Consider the following 13191-nt stretch of genomic DNA (forward strand, 5'->3'; position numbering starts at 1 on the left):
ATCCAGGATCCCAGAATACCCTAAAGAGTTTAATATTCAGTCAGAAGATTCTTAGCACAGCCAAGTTTGCCTGTAGTGTCACTGCCTTTTTCTTGATTTAAAGATTCCATCTCTATGTTATAAGAAAATATAGATTTCCTTCTCCCTATTGATCCAGTAATTTCTAGAAACCTCTAGGTAACCCATTTTGGTTTTGCACTTTTTCAAAACATAAATGTGAATGGAATTTAGGGTATGAAGTATCCTTTTCAGGGGATGTAAAACACCTCCATACTAAAATGGTATAATAATGCCCACAGAATAGAAATGTCTGATCCCTATCTATCTTCTGAGTATTCACATTCAGTTTATCACTGAGTTCATTAATTTTAATCTTTTAGGTGATTAGTAAAGGTCTAACTTTTCATAGCTATTTATTCTTGAAGCAGGATGGAATAAGTTTTAAAGTGGAGTTTGCATTGGGCTATACTTTCACAAGTTGTTTTAACATTCTGATTATGTTCCCCTGGGTAATTTTATCAGCAGGTGATATCTTGAGACAGCATCTCAGGACATCACTCCACAGTTATACCAGAAGGAAAAAATGGTCAAATATTTCCAGGTACTGTGGTCACTTTTGTTCTCCATCATGCTCCATTCGATGCTCCTGGCTGGTGAGTAATTTGCTTTTCTTTTAAAAATATAACGCTTCGTGGATGTTTACATTGTACTGTAAAGAAAATACTTTGAATTAAAAATGATTTTAGTGAAAAAGTCTATGAGTGTAGGTACAGACAATTACCTTCATGCTTTCCCATATACATGCTTAGAGAGACAGTGAAGTCAGAGCCAGAGACATAGTTTTGATTTTCCTATATAGTCTATGCAAGTTGTGGGAGCCAATGCACAGGGAAGAGAAACAGTTGGGGAGGTAGTAACGGAAAGTGACCAGCAGTATTTCTTCATCCAGAGCACATCTCAAAAATATTTGAAAATATCCTGCAGTAATCTCCCTAGTGCCAAGGGATCTCTGTGACCCCTAGGGAAGAGATCATGCTGGGAATCCCAAACAGAGCAGAGTTCTCAGTTTTTCACACATCTTCTGAGAACTCCTGAATGTTACCTTAACAAGGTGTTGTTTGCCTCCCTTTGTTACTCTGGGCTCACAGTCCCGCCCCCCCCCTCCGGTGATGATTCCCTCTGCTGATTGCTTACAGAAGCAGGAATGACAGTCTGCATTTTACACAGGGATGAATCAATATATAAATGGAACAATGCTTTCAATTACTTCAAGGTCACTTTGTAAGGAATTTGAGCTTTTTTGTTCTCTCAGGTTAGATTATGGTTTCTCAGGGATTAAAATGTATTTATTGCAATATATTTATGCATTCTATAGCTCCAGGTGCTCGAGTTTGGTGGCCTACACATGGACTGATTAAGGTAATCGCCTACTAGATTTTTCTATGACTCAATTTGAATCCAATTTTTAAAAAATTATTTTTAATTGTACAGTGTTTTGCCTGCTTCTGTGTAAGTGTACTACATATGTGTCTGGTGATCACAGGGGACAGAAAAGGGCACTGAACCTTCTGGAACTAGAGTCCCCAAATGTTATAAGCTTTCATGAAGTTGCTAGGAATGAAATCCTGATCCTCTGCAAGAGCAAGGAATGCTCTCAACCACTGACTTATCTCTCCAGGCTCTAAACATAATATTTTAATTTTAAAAGTTTTATTTACCTGTTCTTTGAGAATTTCATACAGGCCAAAAATGTGTCTTCATTTTGCCTACTCCACTCTCTAACTTCTTAGACTCCCCGTGCTCCCCCAACAATTTCCTGTCTTCTTTCAGTTTTCTTGTCAGAACTCACTAACTCAATCTGCAGCTGATAATATGTACATTGACACATGAGAATTACAGGCCTACTGTTGTTTAGAATCTAAAATAAAGTGATGTAAGCTGGGAACTAACACACACACACACACACACACACACACACACACAAACACACACAAACACAAACACACACACAAGAGTACCCAATGGTGTTTGGAAACTTTCTGCATAATGACAATTTCCACTTGCCAGGTGTGAGGAATTTTTGGTTCTTAGAGGGCCATGAACTTGAGCATTCACAAAGTTTCAGGGAGTTCTTCTTTTGTAAAGCAAGTTGACTATATCACATTCTTCTGGGTTGAAAATATGGAAAGCAGCAATCTCTTGGATTCTGGAAGCAGGAAACTGTAAAGGAATGAGGAATCTCTGAGAAGAAGCTCAAATTATGTTTGCAGCAAAAAAATGTTGCAGTGTTTGTGACTTTATCTTTGCTTCATGAATGTAAATGTTTTCTTTTCTCTCATTATAGCTTACCAGGCCTCTAAGAGTTCCTGGCCACAGGAAATGATGCTTAACAGACAGAGTGTAGATTGAATCTAGTGTCTTCGCTTTATACATAGATATACTGTGAGATACTGTGATAATGGAATGTGATTCTAACTTGACTGGATTTCCCTAATACAATCCATGATTCCTGTTATTTGAGCACAGTTCTAATTATCTCCTGTTTTGCTTGTTTGTTCCCGCTCAATTTCAGATAAAATGTCCTTATAAGAAAGTAAAATTGAGTTGGTTCAATAAAACAGTGGATCCCTGCCCTGGCCTAAAACAACCCATCTGTGGCACCAATTTTGTAACCTATGATAATCCCTGCATCTTGTGTGTTGAGACCTTGTGAGTATTCTTTGGAAATGGAAAAAAAAAAAGGAGAAGAAGCTCATTGGCTATTTCTGTCCATGTTTCCCCAACCAAGTTCAACAACCATGAGGCAAGTCTTTTCCATTTGGGGAAACAGAAATCTGTACTTCCTTAGTTGAGTCATCATAACAGAAGGTTCTACTGGCATATAAGGTAGACACATTAGGCTGAATGGGGACCCTTATGTGCTTCCTCATAGTCCCAATATTCCCATAATTAATGGATTACCTACAGAAATTCTAGAACTTCTTCAATCCCCACCACTTTGATTTTAAAATAAATTTTACCATTATCTTCCGTTAGATATTTTCTGTTGCCTCAATGTCTAAACCCTTGAACTATACTAGTACAACAGCACACTAGCACAATTGGTCCACTGCCTGTGACTGATTACTCAGATCTCTGGATTTACCTGACAGGAAATTAGTCATTAAAAACCCAGATTGCAATGTCACCATGATTTTAGCTTTTGTTTATGTTAGGCAGTATGTTTCACAAGAAGCAAATCGTTCCTTGTGCTGTCAGATTGGAACCCTTACTCTATAATCCTTTGTAATTTTGTGCAAGGAGCAAAGAAAAACCAGCATATACCCTGATCCCTCACAGTAGTTTCTGTTTTAGCCAAAGGCTGAGAGTGTTGGCTGAATCACTGATGGCTCCTCCACCTCACACATCACAAACTCAGGCCCAGAGAGATTATTTTAAAGAGGTTGTAGGTTCTGTTGCAAAGGTGTGGCCCTTGTGCTAACTAGATACCTTTATAGTCTGTTTCTTAACTGCCCCAAGGAAAATGTTTTAATGAAATGCTTATTATGCCTTTGTTTAGGAAGTCTGGGGGACAGATTAGATATTACCGCAATGGAAGGTGCTAGGTGAGTGAACTTGGATGGGTAAGAGGGTATTTTTCCATTTATCTCCAGCACAGACACTTCTATATTATACCTTATTTCTCCTTTTGCCTTTTTTATTCTCAGATTTCTGGTGACAAAGACCTTTTGGAAACTGATGGCTGGATGGTCGTTCTGTGTTTTCATTAATAACTATTCTGACCTGGAGATATAGCTCATTTTTAAAGTACCATCTCACAGGTTGGAGGATGCTGGGATCAATCCCAATCTGTACAAATAAACCAAACTTTCCTGAATATCTTGTGTCTTCGGTCTCTGTCTAATATCTTAGTAGTAGAACAGATTGGAACATTTAAATCATAGGCCAAAGCCAAGCAGGTTTTGTCAGCTAGCTAACATTATCAACAGTGACCTTTAGGTAAAACATCTAGGGCTCCTCTCAGAACAATTTCTTCTATCTTTTTTGTCATTAAAAAAAATTAATCCAATTAGAGGGCATTGCTGTCTTCCTGATCAAACCCTGTTGTATAGTTTCTGTAAATTTCTCCTTAAATATTTGCACTTTTACTATTTATGTCTTTGTGATATGTAGTCTTATACTATTACCCCTTTTGGCATTATGTACAGATTGGTCTCAAACTTGAAATCCTCCTACCTTAGCCTCCCAAGCAATAGCAATAACTAGAGTGTTCCACTGTGTCCATCTTCAATCTTTATCTAAGCCTCGATACAGAGGCATTTATATGAGTCTAAAATAGCTCTGTGTCTTCACTGGCCCCAATTTTGTTCAATAAAAAAAAGATTAAATTATTTGTACCTATGAATGTCTCAGGGGTCATTTCTCTTAAATTCTAAAGATACATTTTTATCCTCTGGTACATATAGGAATATATGTTTCTCCCAGTTATAATACCTTATTTGTGTGCATGCCACATATTCACTCACATGTTTTCTAATACTCAGAAGACTAATACACATTCATGTGCTGTCTTCTTTCAATAACTTGGTCACATCTGGCCTTGGAGAAAAATGACTTTATTACTTATCAGTGCACTGTAAGCTTGGGTCAGGTTGATGACTATAGAGTGTGTAAAGAAAAAGCTACAGTGAAAAGGAAATCATCTTAGATCTTTCATCTTTAGAATTTAAAAGCAAAGAGCCTTGGGGGAAAGGAGGTATTTGGCCTTCATAGCATGCCAACTCTTATTACTCCACGTACTTGGTACAGGAACATCAAGAACTCTGGGGGCGGGGTTGTTTCCAAATGCTACTGATTTATTATCACACTCATTGATCTGTTTTTGTAAGATTATTAATCCCACATTAATGTCACGTGGTGAATTTCTTTTTTATCTTAATAAGGCACTATTGGAAGCCTTGTAAGATCTGGACTCTGTTATCTTTTTTATTTGTGTTCCTCTATGGGCAGTAATCCGCAATCTCTTGAACCTTTCCCATAGCACGGTTGTACTAAGCAGACATTTCATCTCTCCTTAGTCCCAGCTCTGTATCCTTAGCTCAGAATTTTTTTTTCCGTGTCTTTCCTATTTCTATGATCGCCTATAATATGAACGCTAAGGCAGATAACTTGAAACTGAAAAACAATATCCTTCAATGTCTTGTGTTATTTAGTGTAATGTTTTGTAAATTTTTAGGTTCTATATCATAGGTTCTCTGGGAACACGTCCTCAGAAAGGAAGAGAAATTGTCTTGATTATGCCACTGTATTTGTTTTTCCTCTAGAATCTTATACAGTTTGTATTAGAATACAATGTTACACTTTTTCTTGAGAATCCCAGATGACAAAACTGTTTTTAAGAATAGAGATACAGCTATCAAAAACAATGACTTTATGATATTCATAGGCAAATGGATGGAACTGGAAAATATCATCCTGAGTGAGGTAACCCAATCACAGAAAAACACACATGGTATGCACTCATTGATAAGTGGCTATTAGTCCAAATGCTTGAATTACCTTAGATGCACAGAACACATGAAACTCAAGAAGGATGACCAAAATGCGAATGCTTCACTCCTTCTTTAAAAGGGGAACAAGAATACCCTTGGCAGAGAATAGGGAGGCAAAGTTTATAATAGAGGCAGAAGGAACACCCATTCAGAGCCTGCCCCACATGTGGCCCATACATATACAGCCACCCAATTAGATAAGATGGATGAAGCAAAGGAGTGCAGGCCGACAGGAACCGGATGTAGATCTCTCCTGAGAGACAAAGCCAGAATACAGCAAATACATAGGCAAATGCCAGCAGCAAACCACTGAACTGAGAACGGGACCCCTGTTGCAGGAATCAGAGAAAGGACTGGAAGAGCTTGAAGGGGCTCAAGACCCCATATGAACAACAATGCCAAGCAACCAGAGCTTCCAGGGACTAGGCCACTACCCAAAGACTATACATGGACTGATCCTGGGCTCCAACCTCATAGGTAGCAAGGAATAGCCTAGTAAGAGCACCAGTGGAAGGGGAAGCCCTTGGTACTGCCAAGACTGAACCCCCAGTGAACATGATTGTTGGGGGGAGGGCAGTAATGGGGGGAGGATGGGAAGGGGAACACCCATATAGAAGGAGATAGTTAGGGGGATGTTGGCCCGGAAACCGGGAAGGGGAATAAGAATCAAAATGTAAATAAGAAATACTCTAGTTAATAAAGATAAAAAAAGAATAGAGATAATTCTAGTGAACATTACACTTATGTAAAATATGCTACACATAACTGGTAATGACTTTGATGATATTTTTTCCTGTAACTTGATTGTATGTATTTCTGAAGAGGGATCAGCATGCATCTAAATGCAATATTGTCTCCTACTGGAACTCATAGAGTAAATGTCTCTTCATCTCTCAACTCTGCAACACAGAATATGATGTCTGCCTTCAGAATTAACTCTAGTAACTACTTCTGCCTTCTTCTCCTTCCCACAGTGACTCCTTCCATTTCTCCACCCGTCCTCCTCTTCTTCTCCTTCCTTCCCTCCTCTTTGTGCTCCTTCATCTTCCATGTTCCCTCCTGTCTCTCATCTGATGCTAAGATGACAACTTTTCTATATCTTCTTCTTCAAGCTATCATTTTTTTAACATTACTTAAGCAGTTGAACACAACCTGTTAAAATCCCTGCCCACTGTGAATTATAACATTCAATCTAATCTATAAGACACATTGCTTGCTCTGCTATAGCAATTGTCAAAAGCCTCATCTCACCAATGGACAGAAACTAAACAGAGACATGATGAAACTAATAGAGATTGTGAATCAAATGGGGCTCATATGCAAAACTTATGAAGAACTCAAGAAGTTAGACACCAACAGAAAAAGAACCTAATTAAAAATGAGGTACAGAACTAAACAGAATTCTCAGCACAGGAATCCTTGGTGGCCGTGACACACTTAAAGAAATGTTTAAAGTCCTTAGTCATTAGAGAAATGTGCCTCCATCTTATACCTGTCAGGATGGCTAAGGTCAAAAACTCAAGTAACAGCACATGCTGGCAAGGCTCTGGAGCAAGGGGGAACACTCCTTCATTGCTGATGGGAGTGCAAACTTGTATAATCACTCTGGAAATCAATTTGACAGTTTCTAAGAAAATTGGTAAGAGTTCTACCTCAACGATACCACTCCTGGGCATATGCCCAAAATATACTCCACCATCCTAAAAGAATACTAGCTCAACAATATTAATAGCAGCTATATTCTTAATAGCCAGAGATTAGAAATAACCCAGATGTCTGTCAACTGAAGAATGGATAGACAAAATGTGTTTTGTTTTCTCAATGTAATACTACTCAGTTATTACAAACAATGACATCCTGAAGTATGCAGACAAGTAGATGGAACTATACAATATCATTCTGAGTGAGGAAACCCAGACCCAAAAGCACACACATGGTATGTAATCACCTCTAAGTTGATGTTAGCTATAAAGCATAGGATAATCACTCTATAATCCACAAACACAAAGAAACCAATTAACAAGGAGGATTCAAGGGAAGATGCTTATAGATTTCAGAGTTGGATGGGTGGAGGAAACAGGGTGGAAGAGAGGATAATGGAGAAGGGAATGGGGCATCAGGTGTAGGGATAGAAGAGGAGAGAGAATCAGAGGTGGGTGGGGCATCTCTTCACTTGCTAGAGACCTGGAGTTTGGCAGGGGGTGTTGGTGGTGGAAGCCCCATGAAATCTGTGGAGTGACTCTAGCTGAGACTCTTAGCAGTGGGAGTTACGGTGCCTGACGTTCCCACTCTCTGTAACCAGGCAGTACTCCCAGTGAAGGCATAAAGGATAGCAACCCATCCACAAAGCCTTCGGTCCAAAATGTGCCCTGTCTAGAAATGTGCAGGGACAAAGAACAGAGATGGAGGGAGTAGCCAATGATTGACATCTCAAAATTGAGATCTATCCCATGGACAAGAACCAATCCCTGACACTATTAATGATACGCTGCTATGTTTGCAGACAGGAACCTAGCATAACTGTCCTCTGAGATGCTCCACCAAGTAGCCAATGGAAAGAGATGCAGAGAACCACAGCTAAACTCAGGGAGTCTTACAGAAGCGTTGGGAGGTTTGAGAGACCGGAAGAGAACAAGGATTCCACATGAAGACTAACAGAGTCAACTAACCTGGACTCTTGGGGGCTGCTGAAGACTGAATCACCAACCAAAGAGCAAGCACAGGTTGGACCTAAGCCCTCTGCTCATATGTAGCAGATGAACAGCTTGGCTCCAACAATGGGAGCAAGTGCTCTCCCTGAATCTGATGCCTGCTTGTCCGTGATCCTGTTTCCCTAAATAGACTTTGACTGGCCTCACCAAAAGTGAATATGCGTAATAGTGCAGCAACCTGATGTCCTGGAGTTGGGGGGGGGGTAATACCTAGAGGGGTAATGCCAAAGGGTAATACCTAGAGGGGGGCTCTGTCTTCTTAAGGAAGGAGGGGAGGTTCTTAACCTTTTGGAGTTCTGTGAACTGTGTCTTGGTATTCTGTACATTTTTTACTAATATCCACTTATTAGTAAGAATATACCATGCATGTCTTTTTGGGTCTGAATTACCTCACTCCAGATGACATTTTTCTTGTTCTACCCATTTGCCTGCAAAACTCAAGATGTCCTCATTCTTAATAGCTGAGTAGTATCACATTGTGTAAATGAACCACATTTTCTGTATCCATTCTTCTGTCATGGAACATCTGGGTTGTTTGCAGCTTCTAGCTATCACAAATAAGGCTATAAACATAGTGGAACATGTGTTCCTGTGGCATGGTGGGGCATCTTTTGGGTATATTCCCAAGAGTGATATTTCTGGGCCTTTAGGTAGGTCTATTTCCAATTTTCTGAGGAACCTCCAAACTGATTTTTAGAGTGGTGGTACCAGTTTGCAATCCCACCAGCAGTGGAGGAGTGTTCCTTTTTCTCCACATTCTCACCAACATGTGTTGATGCCTAAGGTTTTGATCTTAGACATTCTGACTGATATAAGTGGAATCTCAGGGTCATTTTGATTTGCATTTCTCTGATCACTAAGGACTTTGAACATTTCTTTAGGCTTTTCTCAGCCATTTGAGATTCCTCTGTTGTGAATTTTCAGTTTAGTTCTATACCCCATTTTTTGATTGGATTGTTTAGTATTTTGGTGACTAGTTTCTTAAGCTCTTTATATATTTTGGATATTAGCCCTCTATCAGATGTATGATTAATGAGGATTTTTTTCCCCAATCTGTAGATGCTGATTTGTCTTGACTATGTCCTTTGCCTTATAGAAGTTTTCCAGTTTCGTAAAGTCCCATTTATCAATTCTTGTGAGCCATTGGAGTTCTGTTTAAGGAAATTTCCCCCTGTGCTAAGGAGTTCAAGGCTCTTTCCCACTTTCCCTTCTATTAGATTTAGTGTGTCTGGGTTTATGTTGGGATCTTTGATCCACTTGGACTTGAGCTTTGTGCATGGTATTTTCATTTTTCTACATACAGAGAGCCAGTCAGACCAGCACCATTTATTGAAGATGCTTTCTTTTTTTCCATTGTATATTTTTAGCTTCTTTGTTAGACGTCAATTGTGCATAAGTGTGTGGTTTTATTTATGGATCTTCAATTCTATTCAATTGATCAACCTGTCTGTCTCTGCACCAATACCATGCAGTTTTTATCACTATTGCTCTGTAGTAGAGCTTGATGTCAGGGATGGTGATTTCCCCAAGTCGTTCTTTTCTTGTTAAGAATTGTTTCTGAAAAAAAAAAGAATTGTTTCTGCTATTCTGGGGTTTTTTGCCATTCCAGATGAATTTGATAATTGCTCTTTTCATGTCTTTGAAGAATTGTATTGGGATTTTGATGGGGATTACATTGAATCTGTAGATTGCCTTTGATAGGATGGCCATTTTTAATATGTTAATTCTGCCAATTCATGAGCATAGGAGATCTCTCCATTTTCTGAGATCTTCAATTTCTTTCTTGAGAGACTTGAGGTTCTTATCATAAAGATCTTTTGCTTGTTTCTTTAGAGTTACCCCAAGATATTTTATATTATCTGTGGCTATTGTGATGAAGTTGTTTCCTTAATTTCTTTCTCAGCCTGTTTATCATTTGTATAAAGGAAGGCTACTGATTTATTTGAGTTAATTTTATATCTGGCCACTTTGCTGAAGTTGTTGATCAGCTGAAGAAGTTCTCTGGTAGAATTTTTGGGGTCATTTATGTATACTATGTCAGTATACAGTACTGTAGTGATAAGTACTGCAGTGATAAGTAGTGATAGCTTTATTTCTTCTTTGCCAACAAGCTGAATGCCCTCAGTGAGGATGCCTCCATCATACTTGGGAGGGAGAAGAAAGCAAACATAAGTGGGGAGGGAGGGAAAAAGGATGGAAAGGGGATGGGGGTGGGGGAAGATGGGAACATGATCTGGTATTGGGTGGGGGAAAAGTACTGAAGCCCTGAGGGCCAGCAGAAAGAATGGAAACAGGTGGTGACCTTGGGGCTAGGAGGTTGTGAGGACCCTCTAGAATGTACTAGAGACATAGGAAGTGAAAGACTCACAGGACTCAAAGGGGGGACCCTAGATGAAATTCCCTACAGTGGGGAGAGGGAATTTATTGAATCCACCTCCAGCAGAAAGACAGGGCATCAAGTGAGGGATGGGGTTGCTATTCCACAGTAAAGCTCTGACCCATAATTGTTCCTGTCTGAAAAAAAAATGCAGGGATAGAAATGGAGATGAGCCTGAGGGAAAAAAGTCCAGCAACAGGCCCAAAGTGGGATCCAGCTTAAGGAAAGGCCCCAAGACCTGACACCATTACTGAGGTTATGGAGCATTCACAAAAAGGAACCTATCATGACTGCCCTCCAAAAGACCCAACAAGAAGCTTAAAGAGTCAGATGCAGATATTTGCACCCAACAAATGAACAGAAGCTGATGGCCTCTGTGGTTGAATTAGGGAAAAGCTGGAGGAAGCTGAGGAGGAGGAGGGCAACCCTGTAGGAGGACCAGCAGTCTCAATTAACCTGGACCCCCGAGATCTCTCAGTCACTGGATCACCAACCAGGCAGCATATACCAGATGAAATGAGGCCTCCAACATATATATATAGTAGAGGATTCCCGGGTCTGGGTTCAGTCAGAGGAGATACACCTAAATCTCAAGAGACTGGAGGCCCCAGGAAGTTTAGAGGTATGGTGGGTTGTGTTAGGTAGGGACATCCTTGTGGAGTCATAGGTGGTCTGGGAGGAGGTATGTGATGCGAAACTGTTGGGGGGATGGCTCGGGAGGAAAATAAAATCTGGAGTGTAAAAATAAATTAATTAATTAAAAGAAAAGGAGGAGAGGGAGAAATGGGGGAAGTGAGTGGAGGAGATGGGAAGCTGATATTTGGATGTAAAGTGAATAAATAGATCAATTAATTAATTAAAAGTCATAAATGCAGTAATAACAACAACAAAAGCATAATCAACTGTTATGAGCCCTTGAAAGACTTTTAACAACCTTCACCTGGCCACCCTTCATCTTGCCATCAGGGGGCAGTAAAGTACTGTAGTTTAGACCAATACCTTGGAGGAAATTTGATTTGACTTGGTGCAATAAAAGTGGCTTGGAGCAGGTCTGGTTGTACACACTCTGTAAGCCACACATTTCTCATAATTTCACAGGGCAGTTCTTTACAGGAAGATGAAAATATCTTTTATACATCAGGCCTAGGTTTCATTAAGATTTAACAGTAAGGATGGGATAATGGGGAAAGGTTTATAGCAGGCGTGTAATTCTAAAATTGTTCCTCCTCTGGATCTCTGAGGTTCCTTTTAGTTTATGTTCTTTTAAATTAATTTATTTATTCACTTTACAACCTAATATCAGCAGTTCCTCTCCACCAAATATCCCCCTACTCACCTGCCCCTTCTCTTTTGAGAAAGGAATGCCAAATCTGTGTCACCCACAGACACACACACTAACATGCCCCTCCCCTCCAAGCACATGAAGTTGCTGTAGGACTAGGTGTATCCTCTTCCACTGAGGTCAGACAAGGTGGTTTACTTGGGGGCACAGGATCCACAAGCAGGCAGCAGGCTCAGGGACAGCCCCTGCTCCAGTTGATGTGGGACCAGCCTGAAAATCAAGCTGCTCATCTGCTACATATGTGTGGAGACGCCTAGGTCCAGCCCATGATAGCTCTTGGGTTGGTGATTCAGTCTCGGGACATTTCAAAGGGTCCATGTTAGTTGACGCTGTTGGTCTTCCTGTGGAGTCCCTGTCCTCTTTGGGTCCCTCAATCCTTCTCCCAACTGTCCCCTAAGACTCTCGAAGCTTTATGTAATGTTTGGTCATGAGTCTCTGTTGGCAACAAGTTTAGAAAGTCAATTCCAAGCATTTCTCATGCATTTCCCAAAGACAATCAAGGAATAACTAAGATGTGGCTTTTTTTAGAGAGATAAAACCATCCACTGTTGCAAATATAACATCCAAGCAACAAGAAAAACATACACAACGGTTAATTTTCTTTAATTTGACATTTCTTTCTATAGTGTTTGATAACTTATAAACATATACACTTATAGGGTACAATATGATGTTCTGAGAATTTTGTGGTAAGATATTTAGAATTTCATCTCATATGTTTCAAAGAACAGTAAATGGAATTCTGCTCCTGTATTGCTCCCATAAACTTCTTATTTTCCTATGGAACTAAAAATTATTGTCTCCTGACTATCTCATGCTCGCTCTAAAATCAAGCCTGTGGATTGCTATCTTCTACATGTTTCACCTGCTTGTACCCACATGGAAGTAAGAACTGACAGCTTTAGTTTGTCTTTATCTAGTCAATCTCACTCACTCTTAGAGCTTTATTCACACCACTGCCAATGACAGAATTTCCTTTTTAGGACAAGCAAATAAATCATTGCTTAGGGCTTTCGTATCTATCTGTGAACAATCTCTAATGTCGATTTCCTCTTCATCCCTTGTAAGTAATGCTACAGGAACAAGACTGTTGCTATCTCCTTAAACATTTAGCACTCTTATTCATTCATAGAAAATACATATTTCACACACAGGCACATATGCCCTACTCCATTCAGAGTAATCGTGTTTCTATTTCCCTATCATCCC

At 39.8% G+C, this 13191-nt stretch overlaps 1 protein-coding gene across 1 annotated transcript; it reads left to right on the forward strand.

Moving 5' to 3' along the window:
* The first annotated feature begins 583 nt into the window (after positions 1-583).
* Positions 584-3605, forward strand: Spink14 (serine peptidase inhibitor Kazal type 14 (putative)). The gene is made up of 4 exons (XM_032896570.1): positions 584-653; positions 1376-1419; positions 2573-2709; positions 3560-3605. Exons 1-4 carry the CDS (start codon positions 584-586, stop codon positions 3603-3605), a joined length of 297 nt encoding a protein of 98 aa, XP_032752461.1.
* The last annotated feature ends 9586 nt before the right edge of the window (positions 3606-13191 follow it).

This window comes from Rattus rattus, chromosome 3, assembly GCF_011064425.1.
Source record: "Rattus rattus isolate New Zealand chromosome 3, Rrattus_CSIRO_v1, whole genome shotgun sequence".
NCBI lineage: Eukaryota > Metazoa > Chordata > Mammalia > Rodentia > Muridae > Rattus > Rattus rattus.

Excerpts from the sequence above, each read along its gene's own strand:
- Spink14 (XM_032896570.1), top strand. The coding sequence starts at position 584 with ATGGTCAAATATTTCCAGGTACTGTGGTCACTTTTGTTCTCCATCATG. Across the intron at positions 654-1,375 it reads CCATTCGATGCTCCTGGCTG|CTCCAGGTGCTCGAGTTTGG; the intron begins GTGAGTAATTTG and ends TGCATTCTATAG. Across the intron at positions 1,420-2,572 it reads CTACACATGGACTGATTAAG|ATAAAATGTCCTTATAAGAA; the intron begins GTAATCGCCTAC and ends GCTCAATTTCAG.